The sequence below is a fragment of the Pituophis catenifer genome, unplaced genomic scaffold, assembly GCF_029215685.1.
Source record: "Pituophis catenifer annectens isolate HBS135680 unplaced genomic scaffold, rPitCat1.0.hap2 SCAF_6, whole genome shotgun sequence".
In the NCBI taxonomy this organism is placed as follows: Eukaryota; Metazoa; Chordata; class Lepidosauria; order Squamata; family Colubridae; genus Pituophis; species Pituophis catenifer.
Genome location: NW_027256886.1, coordinates 100846087 through 100865980, shown reverse-complemented (window position 1 = coordinate 100865980; position 19894 = coordinate 100846087). Strand labels below are relative to the sequence as shown.

Here is a 19894-nt window from a genome sequence, read left to right as displayed (position 1 = left end):
AAAGTTAAAGCGGCTTTTGATCAGGGCTAAATGCTAAATCTGGGTTAAAAAGAAGTGGGGGGGGGAGGGGAGACATAACATTTTCTGGTGGTCTCCCATCCACGCCCTATCCGCCTCCAAACAGCTTGTCTTTCTAAGATCAGCCAAAAGCCGCCCCTCCCCCCCCCCCCACACACAACCCAACCCCTCTCCCCGAGGCAGCGGCCGCTCCCCTCCCCTCCCCTCCCCTCCCCCCCCCGCCCACCACTCCCGTTCCCGCTAAGCAGGAGAGGCCCCGCCCCCTCAGCTCCTGGCTCGGCTTCACCGGGCGCCACTGCGCATGTCTCCCGGAAACCCCGCGAGACCACCGCCGGGAACTCTCGCGAGGCTGGGCAGCGGGGAGGCCTCTTTCCCTTCCCTGGAGCCTCCGAGGGTCGCAGCTCTGATCGCCGCCCGACGGGTGAGTGGAGGCCGGCCGCCTTGCGTGCTCCGGGGCCCCGGCTTCCCCCTTCCCCCGCTTCGCCCAGGACGCGTGTCTCCCCGTTCTATGTAACTGCACGTGGGAAGGGCCCGCGCGTGTCTCCCCTCCCCCTCCCCCTCCGGAGGGGCCCCGGGGGTCCTGTGGGGGGCCCTGGAAAGGCGTTGCCCCCGTCCCTCCCCAGGTGCCGAGGGCCATTCCTCCCTCCCCAGGGAGGGGGCAGAAGACGGAGAGGCGCCCCTGGTGGGTCGGCGGACGTGGCCTGGAGCCCCCCAACCACCAGGGCAGGAGGGAGGGAGGCAGGAGGGGCCCGGCCTAGCCCGGCTGTAGACAGGCAGTTCTGGGCGGGAAAAGGTCCTTTTCTTTATGCCTGCATTTAATGTTTCGTTTTTATTTTTATTGTTTTGGTCCCGCCTTTGTCGCTCTTCCTGGGGTCGCCAAGAAAGGAGGCGGGGGGGGGGGAGGGGGAGGAAAGAAGCAGCTAAAACGGGCCTTTTGTGGGGGGGGGGGGCGGGGGCGGGGGCGGCGTCCAGTGGAGCCTGGGGGCCTTGTAGCTGCAGAGCAGAAGCCGCAGCCGGGCCGCCTTTTTCCGCCTTGCAAGCCCTGAGAGGAACCTGGGCCACGTGCACGTGGAAACGTGGCTTCCCTCCCGCACCTTCCGGACTTTTGGGCTTTCTCGGCCAGTCCGTCCCTCGCCTCTTTCGCCACAGGCTGGGAAGTCCCTCTCATCCCTATAAAGAGCCTGGGAGCTTTGCATTCACTCGTATCGATTTTTTATTTTTATTTTTTTGCTTTAATTTATATGCCGCCCTTCTCCGGAGACTCAGGGCGGCTTACAGTGTGTTAAGCAATGGCGTTCATTCTTTTGTATATATTTATACAAAGTCAGCTTATTGCCCCCACAAACTGGGTCCTCAATTTACCTCCCTTAGAAAGGAGGGAAGGCTGAGTCAACCTTGAGCCTGGCGAGATTCGAACCTGCAGTAATTGCAGGCAGCTGGTGTTAAATTACAGTGCCTCTGTCTGCAGAGCTATCCAGGCTCTTTTTCAAGAAAGGAAATTTCCAGAAATTTCCAGAAAGGAAATAATCATTCTTGCTAACAGATTTTATTCTCTCGTTTTCCACGAACCAGGTAGTTGAGAGGGCCTAGGTCTCCTGCTTGATCAGGGAGTTGAACTGGAAGGTAGAAGAACAACTCTGCTATTATGTTATGTTCGGGGTGTGAGCCTCTTAGAACTAGAAGAGAAGGCGACATATGTGTTTCTCTGTTTGAATTTATTTTGATACTAAATAATAGACATGAGTGTGCAAAACTTCAGCCTTCTCTTGGGCTGCGAGGGCAGACGGTGTAATTCAACACATAATTGGTGTGAAATGTTTACAGAGACTTGTTTTGGAGGATAACCTTCAGTTTTATGGGTAACTCTGGAGGCTTTAGTTACAGCTTTTATTTATTCACTTGATATTTTTCTCCCTTGTGTGCAAGATTAAAAGGGGTCAAAAATAGAATGAGTCTGTTTTGACTTTGGCCTCTGAATAGAGGCTTAACAGTCATAAAATCAGCCACTTGATGGTCCTGTAAGAACATAATTGTGTGTTTATGTGGTCAAGGTGCTTTCTGGACTTTATTTGTTTTGAAGGTGGTGTGAGATTTGCTGTTTCTTCCACAAAGATTTGCCACAAAGAGGATTATGCTTCAGGCAAGATAGCATGATGTTGTTATGACTCCCATTTTCCATCTTGGCTTGGTTTCCTGCTAATGTTCCCTCCTTAATTGCTTTCCCAGTAATTAAGATCGACCTTTCCACTCTTCATTAGTATGGAAATTCTGCTCCTTCTACTGTTTTGTTACTGAAGCACTCAATTTGCACATTTCTCCTTAGGGAATACAAGCAGTCACATTAAACCTCAAAAGAACAGTAGGCAAGCTAGGATCCTGGATTCCTGAAAATCTCTTTCCTTGTTGAGGTGGGAAATGACAGACTTAGACCTAGACAGACCAAGAAGATTTGAAAAACAGTTGGAAAAAAAACAATCCCCCCCCCATCCTTTCAGGCAAAAAGTGATCGCGTGAGTCCTGTACCACAGGCAAGCTTGTAAAATATTAAATTGCGATTACTATACTTCCAGGTTCAAGGCCCATTCCTAATTAGCCACAGTGCTAATTGGATTAACCAGTTTTGTATCTCACCCTAATCTACCTGGCAGGATCACGGAGCTGAATATGAAACGTTGCACAGGAATAATTGGTGGTCCTTTTTTTGAAACTTTATTTTAAAATGGTGGATTTTCAGCAGCAAAAATGCAGTCTTACAAAAGCTGAAGTTCCTCTTCTGTAGGCTATTATGAGCCACAAACACAGTTCTTGTGGGAAAAAAAATGAAGTGTGCAGAAAGGCCTTTTAAAAAAATATTTTTGTTCCCTTATCTCTGACTTTTCAGGCTTCAGAGATGAGATTTAAGAAGAAGCTGGAAATTTGTTGAAATAATCAAATCAATTAAAATAATTTGATTTTTTTCCCCCAAATAAAGCCATTTTGCTACCTGCATGACAACTACAAGCGTTTCTTCTAGAGTCTTTGGTTGCACTTTTTATTAGTGAACTGACTAATCTGACATATCATCCTCATTCAGTGTGATCAAATTTCAAATATAATTGGCAGGCATCAATTATATATTAAATGACTCTTGGGGGACAATCAATTTTACACTTATACAGATTACAAAAGGTGTTTTATGTTTACCTATATGCCAAGAGTAAATGCCAAGGGTGACACACACACACACACACACACATACACACACACACACACGAGAGAGATAATCTTCAATTTATGACCACAATTGAGCCAAAACTTCTGTTGCTAGGTGAGATAGTTGTTCAATGAATTTTGCCCCATTTTTTGACCTTTTTTGCGACATTTGTTAAGTGAGTCATGGCAGTTGTTCAGTTAGTGATACAGTTGTTAAGTGAAACTGGCTTCCCCATTGACTTTGCTTGTCAGGAGGTCGCAAAAGGGGATCACATGACCTTGGGACACTACGACCGTCATAAATATGAGTCAGTTGCCAAGTGTCTGAATTTTGATCACATGACCATGGGGATGCTGGGACGGTCATAAGTCTGAAAAATGGTAGTGAGTCATTTTTTTCAGTGTCATAGTAACATCGAACGGTCACTAAATGAACTTGTAACTTGAGGACTATATTATTTGTCTAGTAGTGTTGAAAAGATAGCAGGCCACTTATTTGCATAGGTATAAATCTGTGACTGAGATGAAATTTAGTGGAAACAAGCAGGAGGAAGTGGAAGAAATGAGAAATTTCTAAAGTGAATACATAACCATTTTCCAGAAAGCAGCTGTGAACATTTTCCTGTTGAAAAATAGAAGCAGTCAATATGCACCCACTCCTCCCTTGGGTTGCTGCCTGTGAATTTTGTTGTTAGTTGCGAAGTCATGTCCAACCCAGCGCGACCCCATGGACAACGTTCCTCCAGGCCTTCCTGTCCTCTACCATCCTCTGGAGTCCATATAAGCTCATGCCGACTGCTTCAGTGACTCCATCCAGTCACCTCGTTCTCTGCCGTCCCCTTCTTCTTCTTTTGCCCTCAATCATCTCCCAGCATTAGGCTCTTCTCCAGGGAGTCCTTCCTTCTCATTAGGTGGCCAAAATATTTGAGTCTCCTCTTCAGGATCTGGCCTTCTCAAGAGCAGTCAGGGTTGATCTCCTCTAGGAGATCTTCTCCAGCACTAGAGTTCAAAGGCCTCCATTCTTTGGCGCTCAGCCTTTCTTATGGTCCAATGCCTGTGAATAGATACACCAGTTAATTAATGAATGAGGTTTCTTAAGAAAAAGAATTACCGTATTTTTCAGAGTATAAGATGCACCTACCTTTTTTGGTGAGGAAAAGAAGAAAAAGAAATCTCCCTCTTTTGCCTCTTTACAGCAAACAGCCTGCTTTACTTTCATTTTCAGCATAGCTTGATTAGCACAAGGAAAAAAAAATCTGCTCCAGCAATTTACCTCTTTGCACAAGCAGCAGAGGCCCCCCACAAAACAGCTGAGAGCAAATCAGCTGAGAGTCGGGAGGCCGATCCAATCAATTTGTACTAATCAGGATGTGCTGAAGCTGAAAGGAGCTGTTTTTCTTGTTTGCTTGCAAGGAGGTAACTGCTGCGAGGCAGAGGCCAAAGGGTGGTGTCAGTGGGTGGGCGGGGCTACATTTGGTGTATAAGATGCCCCTAAATTTTCACCCCCTTTTAGGAGGGAAAAAGGTACATCTTATATTCTGAAAAATACAGTAAATGGCTGGATTTAAGACAGGCCATTTCAGCAGACCACAGCATTTCACAGGGCACATAACTGTTTACCAACTGAATATGGAACAAGCATTAATCCGTTTGCACCTTTCTGTTTTTGGATTAAGCAAAGGATATTGTGCAATGAAGCACAGGGGGGTGAATTGCAGCGGCTTGTGCTTTTGAGATGGGGCCTGGCCTGGCCTCTGTAGGCCAAACAAACAGCCGGAATGAGCCCTACCAACATCTGGAGGAAGTAAGGAAAATTGCCAGGCCAGCAGCTTCACAACAATCCTGTTAACCTTGGGAAGTTTGGGAGACAGCCTCAGCAATTATTATTATTATTATTATTATTATTATTATTATTATTATTATTATTATTATTATTATTATTATTATTCCCAACCTGGGAACATTAGGTTGAGAAAGTTTTAGAGAATGAGAAAGTCAAGATCTTGTGGGACTTTAGGATTCAGACTGACAGGCACTTGGTCCACAACACACCTGACATAACAATAGTTGAAAAGAAAAAAAGTATTGTTCATCGACATTGCAATATCTGGTGATGCACGGATTGAAGATTAGCAGCAAGAAAAAATCACAAAGTACCGGGATTTGCAAATTGAAGTTGAGCGACTGTGGAAAAAGAAATCGTGTGTTGTCCCAATTGTAATTGGAGCCCTCGGAGCAATACCCAAAGGGCTACCCCGCTATTTAGAAATTCTAAATTTGCCGGACTTGAACATTTTGACTCTACAAAAAACCACTTTACTCGGAACAGCTTACATCCTCCGACGATACCTGAACAGTTCCTAGGTCCTTGGTTAGGACTCGAGCTGCTGAGCTATTAACCAGCCTCAAAGGCTGTGAATCTCACTAAAGATTAACTAGTAGTAGTAGTAGTAGTAGTAGTAGTAGTAGTAGTAGTAATAATAATAATAATAATAATAATAATAATAATAATAATAATAAATGAACTGGAAAACTTGGACCGGAAAACGCACAAACTTTTGAATATGTACCACACTTTACATCCACGAAGTGACATCGACAGGTTGTACCTGCCAAGGAAAATAGGGGGTAGAGGACTATTGCAAATCCATCAAACTGTAGAAGAAGAAAAACGAAGTTTGAATGATTATGTGAACCAAAGTACAGAAAAATTGCTGCAGGCTGGGAAAACAGAACATTATAAAAACAACTGAAACAAAGGCAGAATATAAGGAAAAACAGTTGGATGACAGATTAAATAGATGGAAAACCAAAGCTTTGCATGGACAGCACTTGAAAAACATTGAAGGAAAATGTGATGACAACTTCACATGGGCATGGCTTAAGATGGGAACCATCAAGAAAGAAACGGAAGGCTTAATACTGGCTGCTCAAGAACGAGCACTACAAACTGATGCCATGAAAGCGAAGATACAAAAATCCACCGACAATCCAAATTGTCATACTTGAAACGGCCACGTTGGATTCTGAATTTTGCAAGTTGAAATGCAGCTCCTTTGGAGGCCAGGTAGACGGTGGAAATGCTGCTGCAGCTGGTATGACCTGTTTGGAGACTGTTCCACAAGGCCGCCTTCCCGCTGTCTTGCTGAGAGGAGAGGCTAGGTGAGGAGGGTGCAAGGCATAGGGTTCTCCTTGGTCTGGAGGATTTCTCTCTCTCCCAGGCGCAGGGTATGTGTGAGAGGGTCCTTGGTGCTTGGCCTAGTTGGAAAAGCAATCCTCATTTTAACCCTGCCTGAGATTGTCCTGAACCTGCTTGCGGGAAGGTGAACTGAATTGAATTGAATTGAATGCTTTCTTTGGCCAAGTGAGATTGCACAGTCAAGGAATTGGTCTCAGGTGCAGAAGCTCTTTGTGTACATGCAAAGCAACAGAATAATGGCAGTCATAATACAGGTAGTTCTTGACAATTGAGCCCAAAATTTCTGTTGTTAAGTGAGACATTTGTTGAGCGAGTTTTGTCCCAGCACATGGCCTTTCCTGCCGTAGTTGTTCCAAATCCAAACAGACAGACACCCACAACCCGCCTGGCATCATTATTGTGGAAAGGAAAAAAAAGTCCGGTTCATTGATTTATTGCAATACCAGGGGGAGAGAAAAAGCTAGAAAAAATAACAAAATATCATGATTTGCAAATTGAAGTTGAGCGACTGTGGAGGAAGAAGCTAAGGGTTGTACCAATAGTACATAGGAGCCCTTGGAGCCACACCCGAAGGGCTGCCTGGGTACAGGGAAAAGTTGAACTTATCAGACCTGAATATCCTGACCCACCACCTTACTCGGAGCTGCCGATGATATACTCAGACGTTACCTTAGCAGCTCTTTTAGGTCCTTGGTTAGGACTTGAATTGTTAAGCTTTTACCAGTCCCAGACTGTGAATCAAATATTAAATCATCATCATCATCATCACCACAACAACAACAACACAATAATAAGAATACAGCCATACTACTAAGGTGGTCTTAACATCACACCAAGATGCAAATAGTAGCTTCTTTTACAAAATAGACATTTCTAGCTTGTTCGCAACAATTCAGATTTGCATTTCTTCCCTTCCTAAATGGCCTCTCTGCTGCTCTTGCTTCCTGGGGAGTTGCTGGGCAGTTTTCAATCTTCTTCCCTCCTCCTCCTCCTCCTCTCCACAGCCGTGAAAGGCGGACGTGCAAGGCTGTGCTCCAGTTGTGGCGGCCAGGCCACGTGGGCTTTGGGAGGCAAGGCCAAGCCAGGGCCGGGCCTGAAATGTGCGCTGGCAAGCAGGTTTTAAAGCAGGCTGGGCTGCTGATAGTTATCTTGTGTGCTGCAGAAGGTGGCCGGCTGCTCTCCCGTCAGCTGGAACTTCCTCCTTTCTCCGAACAGAAATTGAGGTATGCAGGAGCCAGGGGGGGAAAAAAGAGGGAAGGGGAAAAGGAGACCTGGCAGCCTTCGCGGCATGGAATAAAGCAGGAATAATTCCCAACTCTGGAAGTTGGCTGACAGAAATTGAGGTTGTAGAAGTTGCTTCTTTGCTAGCTGTTTGTTTCGTCCTGACGGAGATCGGTTAACCAAAACCACCTTTAATTTGGAAAATTTTTAACTTTGAAGATTTTTAATTTGGAAGATTTTTTAAGGGAACAGATGGGTTCGTAGGATGAGGATTTTGCAAGGCTTCTGCGCACAGCAGAATTTGACTTACAAAACATGTAAGAAGGTATTTTCAGTTATTGGAAAAAAGTCAGTGGAAGATCTTGTATAATCATGAACCATGAAGAAGAGCATCGGAGTCAAACCAGCGCCTAAATTCTGCACTGAATAAATACCAATTAGAAACAATTACAAATACAATTAAAAACAATACCAAACAATTAGAAATTTACATTATTTTGAGGGGTCCTTGGTGCTCTCTTTCTTGCAGATGTTTCATTCCCAAACTAGGTAACATCATCAGCGCTAGAAGGGAGTGGGGTTTGCATTCATTCATTCATTTAATTCAATTGCAAAGATATACAGCCCAGTAAAAACCAGAGGATATTAATCTTGCTCTCTCCAGAGAGGCCTGCATGGCACTTCTTAAAACTTATTCTATTGTTTTTTCTCCAGCTTTCTGGAAAAAAGTGTTTATTTTGACATCCTTCTATTATTTTTGTTTGTTTTATTTTGTTGCTGGGTGCTTTGCTCTTTTACACTCAAGTTGTAGAGGTTTTATTTCTATGTTCCTGGATTTTATTGATTTGGGCTTGGCACTTCGATTACAGGTTAACCTTCAGTTAAATAAATTATGATCTGGGTCATTTTACTTAGCCTTCAAGTTTAGCTTTGTTTGGGTTGCAGAATATGATTTAATTTTAGACCAGCTTTGGCATATCTGGATCTGTTCCCTAGTTCGTTTTTTTTTTTTGGGGGGGGTGTCTAATTTACTATGCTTTGTATGAACTATAGTCCAGAAACAGCAGTTTAACTACTGAAAACTTTAGTATAATCAGAAAACGGAAAGGATCCTGTTCTGAATGCTTATTTTGTGTTCAAGATGCCTTAAATTAGGGAAACTTTCAAACTTTCTCCTCTCCTCCCAGCTACCTAAAATTGCACAGTTCTATGAATTAGATGTTTCAGAACTGTGGGCTTCAATCCAAAAGCTCCTGTAGGAAATGTTAACTCAACACCTGTAGGAAAGCAGAGTTAGAACTTGAATAAACAAGCCAAAAAATGCTTGCAATGTAAGTTAAGACCTGTGCGGCTGTGTGTGTGTGTGTCTTAGTGCAAAGTTTGCAGGTAACTGCAGATGAGCTGCTAGATGAGCTTAAAACATGAGCCGGGTGTTGGAGACCGTATTGGCCTAAGAGTTGGGGAAGATGCCTCAACAGTTGTTACAACACTGCCCAACACAGTGCAGTGCTCTTGCAGGCTAGAAGTGCAGAGTCCACAACTGGCTGTTGAGGAGATGTCACTGGGGGGGACTACTAAGCAAAGGGAGTTTTTTCATCCCAAACCCCGAAGAGCTGCTTTGGAAATTTGCAATCATAACAATTCAATATTTATTTATTCTCAAATGGTGATATTCTTCTTGCTTTATTTTTAGTTGTTTATTCTATTGTTCCAATACTTTGCTATTGTTATATTGACGCTTCTTTTCATTTCTCCATTTTTATTATTGTCAGCCGCCTTCAGCAGCCCCACGGCGAGATAGGCGGGGCAAATAAGTTTAACAAAGAAATAAAGTTAAAGAAATTTCAGTCTTGGGTAGCCAGAATTAGCAACGCTGGAGGTATTTGCCAGATGACTTTAAAAAAAAAAAATGGGAGAAAATCACCAATGAAGACGTGTGTAAACCAGCTCTGAAAACTGAAATAGCAATAGCACTTAGACTTACCGTATTTTTCAGAGTATAAGATGCTCTGGAGTATAAGACACACCTTATTTTGGGGGGAGGTAAACAAGAAAAAAAAAATTCTGCCTCTGCCTAACAGCATCCATCGGTATTCATCTGGCTAGCATCCTTAGCAAACAGCCTGGTCAGCTTCAGCATATTAGCCTGATTCAGCACGAGCAGCTGATTGGCAGGTGGATCGCCTCCAGAATACCCCCAATCAGCTGTTCCCAGAGGTGAACTTTAGCAACAGGTTCGCTGGTTGTGAGCACGTAAGGGCCTCATTGGGGCAGATACGCAGCTTCAAAAATGCAGCTGATAGTTGCAGGGCGCTCCAGTGAATACAGCAGGGAAAGGTAGCCATTTTGGCCTCTGCACCTTGCTTTTTCACCCTCCGAAAGCTCCGTTTGAGAGGCTGCCTTTGCAAAGAGAAGCTCCTTTGCAAATGGAGCTTTTGGAGGCTCTCCGTTTGAGAGGCTGCATTTGCTCCAGAAGTTCTGAGAGTACGGGTGAAGGCCGAGGGGTGGGGGCTGGTGGGTGGGCGGGGCTACATTCCACGTATAAGATGCACCCAAATTTTCACCCTCCCTTGGGGGGGGGGGGAGTGCGTCTTATACTCTGAAAAATACAGTATATACTACTTCACAGTGCTTTCCAGCCCTCTCTTGAGTGGTTTACAGAGTCAGCATATTGCCCCCAACAATCTGGGTCCTCAGTTTACCAACCATGGAAGGCTGAGTCAACATTGAGCTGTTCAGGATCGAACCCCTGGCAGTCGGCAGAGTCAGCCTGCCGTACTGCACTCTAACCACTGGGCCACCAGGGCTGAGAGACTCCATGATAGTCTCATTTCCAGCATTGGCCTAGGACAATTTTTAGGACATAGCACAGATTCTGAAGTGGGCTCTTTTTCTCCCTGTTCCAGAATTGGCTAGGATGATCCCCTTCCAAGAGAGAAATGGAAGCCTTGGCAACACGGAAGCCTTGGACAAGTGTCTGCAGGCCAAAAAAGACCTGGAAGTGGCGTTTGCTGAAATTGTCAAAGCCGAACAACAAGTCAAAGACAACTGGAAAGAGGTATTTGGAATTTGGAATTCAAAAGAGACACCACTTTGTGCTTCTAATAAGGGATTAAATCCTTGCTTAAAAGGGCTTGGCTGCAGAACTTCTTATGCAGTAGCTCGGCAAAGATTTTCTTTTAATCTTCAAGTTTTATGCAGCTATTTAAAGCTAGCCTGGAAAAAAACAAGAGCATTCATGAGTGCTGTGGGGGGGGGGGGGGTCTAACTTTCACTGTGTGTGGATGTACTCAGTCTTCAAGCAGGGTTGTGAAGATAAAGAATTGAGTTGATCTAAACTTCTGGATGCATCCAGGTAGTTTTCTTGGGGGCTGCAGATTAGGATTCCAGCCCGTAACTCGGGGGTTTACTAATGTTGTCCCACCAAAATGCTAACCAGGTTTGACCCTGTTAGGTTTTCTCTAAGTAATTTAAGATCATCTAGCTGTTGCCATCTAACTGGTCATCAAGATGGTGCATCTTTTATTTTAGGTACAATGCCATTTTTAAAATATACCTGCTCTTATTGGGTAAAACTGCAATTTTTGCAGATTGGGTAAATTCCTGCATAAGGAACAAATGAGATACATCCCCAGAGCTCAATTTCTCAATCTCAGCACCTTTAAGTACAAAGGTTCATGCTGAACAATGATTAACTCTGGGGGAAAAAAATCTGAATTCCTTAAAAGTCTTGCTTGAGTCCCCATCAGTGTAAAACAGCCCCCACTGAATCATCTTTCCAGTGAGAGAGCCGTGTTGGATCTTGATCCCTTGGGATCTCATCCTGCCATTGGATGGTGACCCTGCCTGAATTGCAAAATGTGGGGATAGGAACAGGAGGGATGAGAGACTTGAATCAGAATAATAGAATTATAGAGATTTTTTATGGGAGATTCTCAGTCATCCAGTTCTCATCCCAAAGGTGCTTTTTTTACAACTGGATTTCCTTGCGGGTTTTTTGGGAAAAAAACCCCATTCTGATCCATGAAGCTTCTTCAGTTCAGTTCCAAGAAGGTCCAGTTGCCTTTTGGAAAAGCATCTTTGGGACAAGACTTATAGAGGTGGCTTCTTCTCTCTTTACAGGTGAAAGCTCAGGTTCACAGCTGCATCAGTCGCCACCTGGAATGCCTGCGAAGCCGCGAAGTTTGGTTGTTGGAGCAGGTTGACCTCATTCAGCAGCTGAAGGAAGAGGCTTTGCAGCAACAAGCACAGCAGCTCTGTTGGGTAAGAGCTGATGGGCCTCTGGATTCTCTTCCTGCATCCAGAATTACGGGAACTTTGCCTTGACCGTGAGCTGTTTGTTTGCGGCACAAGGCCACAGCTTTGTATCTCAACCTTAGATGATGCTGGCTCATCCTGTTCCTAGTGAGGTCACGTACTTTTGTTTAATTTTCAGTTGTTGGGACAATTCAGTGGCCTCATCCGCCTGCTGGAACAGCCTCAAAGCGGTGATCTCACAAATCAGATTTCAGCGTGTTTTGAGAGGTGAGCCCTCCAAGAAATTTTGAATGACCGTTCAGCTATTTATTTATCTTGGTTGTTTTCCGCATCATTGTGGGCTGTGACATCAACCTTTCTGGTTCTATCACGCAAAATGAACCGGAGTGTTAATTTTGGAGATCTTGCCACCTCTGTGGGTGGAAATGGGGGATTTGAAGATTCGGTATCCCTTAGGAAGACAGATGTATTTTATGCATAAAAATTACTTGACTGTTTGGGAAATGGCTTTACCGCCTTGGTTTCTTTCTGAATTCTTAACTTTTGCCTTCTCCCCTAAGTCTTGGCAGTTTGACTCTCCAGCCGGAAGAAACTTCCATCCTGAACTTTGAGGCTGATGTGGCGTTTCTTCGCCAGGCAATCACCTCGTTCGGCTCCATTAGAACAATGGTGAGCAAAAGGAGCTGTGTCCACATGCAAGGATTTTCAACCTTTTCACAGATTGCACCACTTTTAGGACATGGCAATATTTGAATACCACCAGTGGCTTAGCAAGGTGTCAAAAACTTGATCAAAAAAAAAAAAAGTGATAAAGTACACCCATCTTTTAATGGGAAACTTGTGCCTGTTTCTCTGCCATTAAACTTCGCCCTTGTGGCTGGAGAGGTGGCCACCACGCAGCTCCAGCTGACTCTCCCACAGGCTTATCCTCCCCGTTAACACTTGTCTAGGACGCGGCTTTGCGTACCACAGGATGAAAAGGCCTGTTCTGATGTATGCAACTTGGAAAGCTATACAGGTAGTCCTTGACTTATTCATTTAGTGAATAAGTTCATTTAGTGACTGAAGTTACAAAGGTACTGAAAAAAATGATTTCGGACCATTTTTCCTACTTATGACCGTTGCAGCACCCCCACGGTCACGTGGTCAAAATTCAGACGTTTGGCATATATTTATGGCGGTCGCAGCGTCCCGGGTCATGCAACCTTCTGACAAAGTCAATGGGGAAACTAGATTCACTTCACAACCATGTTAGTAACTTAACGATTGTAGTGATTCACTTAACTGTGGCAGGAAAGGTCATAAAATGGGACAAAACTCACTTAACAACTATCTCCTTTAGCAAGAGAAACTTTGGGCTCAATTATGGGTCGTAAGTCGAGGACTACCTGTAATTAAAACCCAGGTTCCTGAAGAAACACTAAGGCTTATATGAGATTGGACTTTATTCCATCTCTTTCAGAACACCTATCTTGAAATAGCTACCATAATCCTTTTCAAATTCAAAAGAACCCGGATAAGTGACTCCATCTGTTATTTTTAAACATGTGTGGGCACTTAACTTTCTGTTTGTTTGAAAAAATGGCTTATCATCTCTGGTTTCTTTCTTTAATAGCAAACTTCCAATAAAGAAGATTACGCCCCTTGGATCTCTGTGCAGAACTGTCCTGTGACGGCTAGTTTCGAAAAGGTAAATTACAGATTTGTTTAGAGGAGCTGAAATTAGAGGGTGGCAGCAGAGTTTTTAAACTTCGTCTTCTCTTGCTGTTCGCTAGGAATGCCAGTTTGGTCTGGTCTAGTGGATAAGGTCCCAGGCTAGAAAATAGCACTTAGCAAAAGCACTTACTTATATACCGCTTCATAATGCTTTACAAGCCCCTCTACGTGGTTTACAGAGTCAATAATCTGGGTCCTCATTTTACTGACCTTGGAAGGCTGAGTCAACCTTGAGCTGGTCAAGAATGAACCAGCGGTGAAATCCAGCTGGATCTATCCGGCATGCGCAAACCGGTAGTGCCGGTGGCGGGAGGCTCCACCCACCCGCCAGGACGTCATTATATCCCGTTTTTGACCCTCTGCACATGTGCAGAAGAGGCACATGCGAGCATAGTGCACGCGCACTCTCATTCCCGAACCAGTAGTGAAGGTAAGTGGATTTCACCGCTGGATTGAACTGCTGGCAATTGACAGAATTAGCCTACAATACTACATTCCAACCACTGGGCCACCATGCCCCTGGAGAGGTCATAGTTCAAGTCCTGCTTTAGCTATGAAAGTCAGCTGGTTGACTTGGGCTAATCACTCTCCCTCTCAGCCCAACCTACCTCCCAGCGTTGTTGTTATGGGCAAAAATAGGAGGAGGAAGGTGTGTTAGATATGTTTGCTGCTTTGAGTTATTTGTGGGGAAAGGCGGGATATAAATCAATAAATTAAAAAAATGCATAGTGTTCCAGAAAGTGAGATTAATTAATCTCCACAAGAGAACCCACAATTGGTCTGTGAGAAAATAATTTTAAGTCCTTAAAATGCATAGTGGGTGCTCAAATAGGCTGCTGGTTGTTCAGAATTCAAGTCTAAAGAAAGAATTGTTTTAAAATCCAGAAATTTTCAGTGGCACAAACACCTGAACATTCTCCTCCCGAAGAGGGCTCCAGGAGACTTTTATCTCTCCTTGGGGGGAGAGAGTGTATATGCCCATGGTGGATTTTGTCCGGGATTAAATTGACCTTCAGTTTGTTCTTGATTATTAGCCGAAACCTTTCCGTGGGACGCTGGGTTGCCCTCTCTCTGACTGGCTTCTTGGAACCAAATCCGATGGTGTGTGCTGTATCCCTTACATTCCTAGCTACAAGCAGGAGGACTGGCTCTTGAAAACACAAGCTGAGGCGGCCAATCAGGTATTGCGATCTACTGTCTCCATTTATAGAGAAGGAGGGCTTTCGAGTAACGTTGGAAAAGGCAGACCCAACTACATCTCCAAATGGTTTATTTTCCAAGAAATGCTGTGGCTCTGAATATTGGGGGTTTCTTCCTGTTGTTAGGATCATGTTGTAAGGTTTCATGGTAAGATGGGCAGCAAATCAATCAACCTATCTATCTCCCAAAAGAAGTGGAATTGGTGGATCCAAAAAGGTTGTTCTTGGAACATTGAGAGCGATCTTAATCTTGCTGTTGTTTTCCTAAGAAATAGCAATAGCACTTAGATTTATTACAGCCCTTTCTAAAAGCATTATTTGCATATCGCTTGCACACAAACAGTCTGAGTCCTCATTTTACCAACTTTGGAAGGGTGGAAGGTTGAGCCAGTCAGGATCAAACTTTTAGGCTGTGGGTAAAGTTAGCCTGCAATACTGCATGCTACCTTGATGGATCTAAATGCTTGTGGTGTCTTCTCCTTAGGATTTCAAGCCTTCGGAAGTGTGTTACTTGGAGAAAGCATGGGGAGACCTGAAAAACTTGGAGAACTGGCTTTTGCAGAACCAACAGCGAGACCTTCCTGAGAGAACGGACCTCCGCCGACGGAAGAGCTCGACTTCTACCATCGCTTCCACCTTGTCCATTGAGAAGATTGACGAATTGGAGCTCTTTGAGGAAGACGGCACCGATCTTTCTGAATGGCTCCTCGTGCCTTCTGAACCCCAAAATGAGAATGCCTCCGATGAGAAGTGGAAATGGGTTTTTAAGCCTTTCCGCGAGGAATATAACCCGAACGATTGGCTCCCTAAAACCGATTCTTGCAGTCATTGTTGTGGCGGTCAAGCCACTGGGGTAGAGATAGAAAATCTTGGCAATCTGAAATGCCTTAATGAGCACCTGGACGCGAGAAAGACGCCGAACGCCGACAGCTGGCTTCTGCAGCAGCCCGCTTTCAGAGTCGAGGACCTATGCAAAGCCAACGAGCCGTGTTCCAGCTTTTCCGAGTGCGCGTGTGACGAGAACTGTGAAAAGGAAGCCCTGTGCAAATGGCTTCTTAGGAAAGAAGGCAAGGATAAAAACGGGATGCCGTTAGCAGAGGCTTCCGAACCAGAGGGACGTCGGCCTGTGCTGAACATCTGGCTCCATCCTTCTCGACAAACGGAGGGGGATTCGGCCAGCTCTGCCATAAAACAGGACGCTGTCCGGGAGGTGGCAGAACCTCTGAAAGAATTGCAGGAGACCTCATTGTCCTCTTGGCTAGCCAAGCAAGAAGTCAAAGCTTCACCCGGCGAAGAGAAGGCGATCCGAGAGGAGGCCGGAGTGAGCTATAAGGGTTCCTTCCTGGAGCTGCTCACGCCCTTCCACCTCCCTTTCAACATAAACAGCTGGATCTTGTCAAAAAACGCAGAAGTCTCCAGCCAGCCTCTCGTGGAAGATAAATGGCTGCTACGGAAGAAAGCACACGTAAGTAGGATTCTCGCCCAGTCCCTTTAACCCGCTGAAAGCGATCTGTGCCATGTTTAATATAACCCAGGGGATTCTCCAAACATGGCGCCTTTAAGCTGCGTGGACTTCAACTCCCAGAGTTCCCCACCCAGCCATGTTAGCTGAGGAATTCTGGGAGTTGGAAGTCCACGCGTCTTAAAGCTGCCAGGCCAGAAGACCCTTCACTGGAGAGGCAGTTAAGGTGCTAACTTTGGTGTCCTGCTGTTTCATTTGGAAATGTCAGACAGACCAGTAAATTTTCTATTCTCACAGAAACCAATCCTTGTTTCTTACAGGACAGCGGCCTCCCTGCCGTTTGCGACCTCTTTGCCTGTATGAACCTGAGTGGAGAGAGAGAAAAATGGCTGTATCAGACGCCTTTGCAGGTAAAAGCCTCTCCGTACAACGGAAGTCCACCCAGTTGAGTTCTCGCTTTTTGGCTTCTTGACTAACTTCTTAGTCTAACTAACATCTAATTTTGGATGCTCCCGCAAGAATCCGTTTGAGCCCAATTCGCTTTTTGAGAACATCAGGATTGGTTAGATATCCATTCACTATTCTAGGCTTTCTTCTTAATTTTGGCCTGTTCACAATCCATTTTTTTCCTTTCTGTGTCTGGTGGAAAGACGCAGAGATATTAAAAGTAACACCCCGGCTTATTTTTAACATCTTGTTAAAATGCGAGAGTCTAGCTTTCTGGTAAGATGCTAATGCAATCAGCGTGCTTCTTTTTGTGTCTCGGGAGAATGTGTGAATCTAACCGAGCGCTTTTGACCAAATGGTGCTTGGAAGGCCTCTGACTACAGCTGTAGTTCATGTGGTACAGAAGTTCAGGGAAGCACAGCAGCTGATTCCAATGGGTGGCCAGGTAGTTAGGGTCTGTCATTTAATGGGGTGATAATTATTTTTTGTAGGTTTTTTTCAGTGAGGGGTTCTAAAAATAGGTGTTTTTACACCAACATGCACCCTAATGTGACTTCTCTCCAACAGTTCATTTAGGGGAGGCACAAGCATCAGTTTGCAACGTTAGGAGGGCTGCTTCCCCACAAAAGGCTGCTGATTCTCACCAGATAGGCTATCCAGACGCTTCATCTTCCTGGCTAAGCATTCAGATTGCATAAAGCACTCCTACCAAGAAGAGTGAAGGCAGGGCTAAGCACGATAGATAAAATCTTTTCCTGAACGCCTGCAATGACCTTGCGCTTTTGAAATATTACTGGTGGACCCTGATTAGCACTGTTTTTGTTTTAACACAATTCTGGGTTTTTGTTTCCTAGATGTGAAAAAAGTAAAAAACAACATCCCTGCAGTGTGATCCAAATGATTGCTTTGATTTCCTGCTGATTATCGCACACCCTGGAATGAGTGACTGCAGCCTGTTCCTTCTCCTGTGTTTTTGACCATTTGTCTTTTCCAGATTTCAAATGTCACTTTAAAAGCTGTAGGTAGCTGGTGTTGAGCTGCAGAAAATGGACCTTGGAGTCCTCAAACAGAAGTGTCCTTGTTGGGTTCTCTTGGTCTGGACGTGAAGAGCCTGTTGCGACTCGTCCGCCGTTAAATGTAAAAGCCAGTATTTTGAAATAAATTCTGACAGAATGACCCCTAGCTGGGGTGGGAGACACAGAATTTTATCCAGAGCACAAACCATTGGCCATCTTTCCAGGTCCTAATTTTAAATATATTTACAGAACATGTTTACGAGGTACAGCTCTTACGAAGTCATTCAGACGCTTCTGAATTGTGTGTTCTGTATAATGTATAGACACTCTTCTCTGCTGTAAGATGACGGCAAGCCATCATAATTGGCATGGGCACCTGGCAACTTTGGCGATATTCTGGTTAAAGTAACTAGAATGGGAAGGGGGGGGGGGCGAAATTAAGCACAGAGCGGGTGAAATGTGTGTGGTTTTAAAGCCCAGTACTAAGTACAAGTTGTATCCTTTGTATCGCATGAACAAAAAATTATTTCTCTCGCGCTATGAATTATAGGTTGACAGTAACCTTAGAAACTTTAATGCTGAAGTTTGAATATCACTTTTACCTGCTTCCACAATTTGTGGGGGAAACTTTGAAAAGTTGCGATGCTAAAATTTTTAATTTTTTTTAAAAAATGAAAATTTTGTTTTTGAAGTGCTCTTGGCTTACCACAGGTACACTTTTAATTGCTAGATATTTCACAGGCATAATAGGCCTTCCGGCTGTCCTAAGAATTAACCACTATTTACAAATTTGCCTTCCAGTGCTTAAGAACGTATCTGCTCAGGTTCCTGTGGAAGACCTGACTGATACGTAATGCTGTCTTTTACGTTAACCCAATGTTTGTGATGCTAATGAAGTATGCCATTAAACCATTGTGAATAAAAAGTACGTTTGCCTGAAGTTGTTTTTCTCATAGCTCTGTTGATGGGATTGATGGGTGGAATGTGGGTTGGTCCTTTTCCGAGCTTTCAGACTCACATTGGAGCGCATCTTCAAGAAATGCCTCTCTACTGGAATAGGTGCTTTGGGCTATTCCACGAGTTGTGTTTATGTGGTGCCTTCCTATTGGCTCACATACGACTCACAGAATAGCCCAAAGCACCTATTGCAGAAGAGGCGTTCCCTAAAGAAGCTCGGGGGAGTAAATCCTTGGTCCTGGTGAATCCGGCTGTGTATCATTATAGGAAGGATTTGCCTTCATTCGTGGTTTAGTGCCTGAAATCTACAGAACGCCTAAGCCCTACTCCTAAACTGCCTCACATCACAAGAGTGGATCAGATTCTCTTAAGCTTCACAGAGGTGCTCTATGTTTAGAGAAGCATCAAAAGCCTTGTGATGTCATTCTGGACCTTTTTATACCATTTATCTGCTGTTGATGGAGAACTGCAAAATTCTATTCAATGTTTTGTTAGGATCTTGAGAAGTTGTTTTTCCTTAACAAAACTTTCTGCTTGGGACCAGAAAGCCGGCCTTGAGTCTTGGTGAATATATGGGCATACCTGGGAACAGTTTACCGAGGCTGCATCCCATTGCTTTCTCAATCTCAAGAGCCTTGATAGTACAGGGGTTAAGTGCACCCTGTTATTAACACAGCTGCCTGCAATTTCTGCTGGTTCGAATCTCCAAGGCTCAAGGTTGACTCAGCCTTCCATCCTTTCTAAGGTAAGTGAAATGAGGACCCAGTTTGTGGGGGCAATAAGCTGACTTTGTATAAAATATACAAAAGTATGAAGGCTATTGCTTAGCGCATTGTAAGCCGCCCTGAGTCTCCGGAGAAGGGCGGCATATAAATCAAATAAAATAAAATAAAATAAAAATCTCCCAGGGCAACCGTCAGGGTACGAGCCCTACTTAACCCCACCAATGACGAGGAGTCATTTGTGGCCGGGACAAGTTTCATGGTGATGGGCATCATCACCTTACAAAGAGAGAGTACGGCATGCGTGACGTGGCTCTCCCCTGCTTTTCTGCACAGGCTTATTAGCAAAGGTTCAACAGCAGAACAGAGGTCTTGACAATTGCTTTAAGAGGCAGAGCGGCAAGAGGAGAAATCTACCACGTAAACAGGAGGAGGAGGGGGCGAAGGCATTTCCAACCCATTTTGAAAGAACTTTACTTAAAAGAAAC

The 19894-nt window shown here is 44.5% G+C and overlaps 1 protein-coding gene across 2 annotated transcripts; it reads left to right on the top strand.

The window, feature by feature from the left end:
* Positions 1-347: 347 nt before the first annotated feature.
* Positions 348-18655, top strand: NCOA4 (nuclear receptor coactivator 4). 2 transcript variants are annotated; one of them, XM_070946190.1, is made up of 10 exons: positions 348-439; positions 10537-10688; positions 11753-11893; positions 12066-12154; positions 12448-12556; positions 13503-13577; positions 14638-14784; positions 15287-16267; positions 16585-16674; positions 17566-18655. In XM_070946190.1, the coding sequence occupies exons 2-10, from the start codon at positions 10548-10550 to the stop codon at positions 17569-17571; spliced, it is 1779 nt and encodes a 592-aa protein (XP_070802291.1). In that variant the 5' UTR covers positions 348-439; positions 10537-10547; the 3' UTR covers positions 17572-18655. The 2 variants fall into 2 exon arrangements, with proteins under 2 accessions (XP_070802291.1, XP_070802292.1); XM_070946191.1 differs by lacking the exon at positions 348-439 and adding an exon at positions 7544-7632.
* The last annotated feature ends 1239 nt before the right edge of the window (positions 18656-19894 follow it).

Excerpts from the sequence above, each read along its gene's own strand:
- NCOA4 (XM_070946190.1), top strand. The coding sequence starts at position 10,548 with ATGATCCCCTTCCAAGAGAGAAATGGAAGCCTTGGCAACACGGAAGCC. Across the intron at positions 12,557-13,502 it reads TCGGCTCCATTAGAACAATG|CAAACTTCCAATAAAGAAGA; the intron begins GTGAGCAAAAGG and ends TTTCTTTAATAG. Across the intron at positions 13,578-14,637 it reads TGACGGCTAGTTTCGAAAAG|CCGAAACCTTTCCGTGGGAC; the intron begins GTAAATTACAGA and ends CTTGATTATTAG.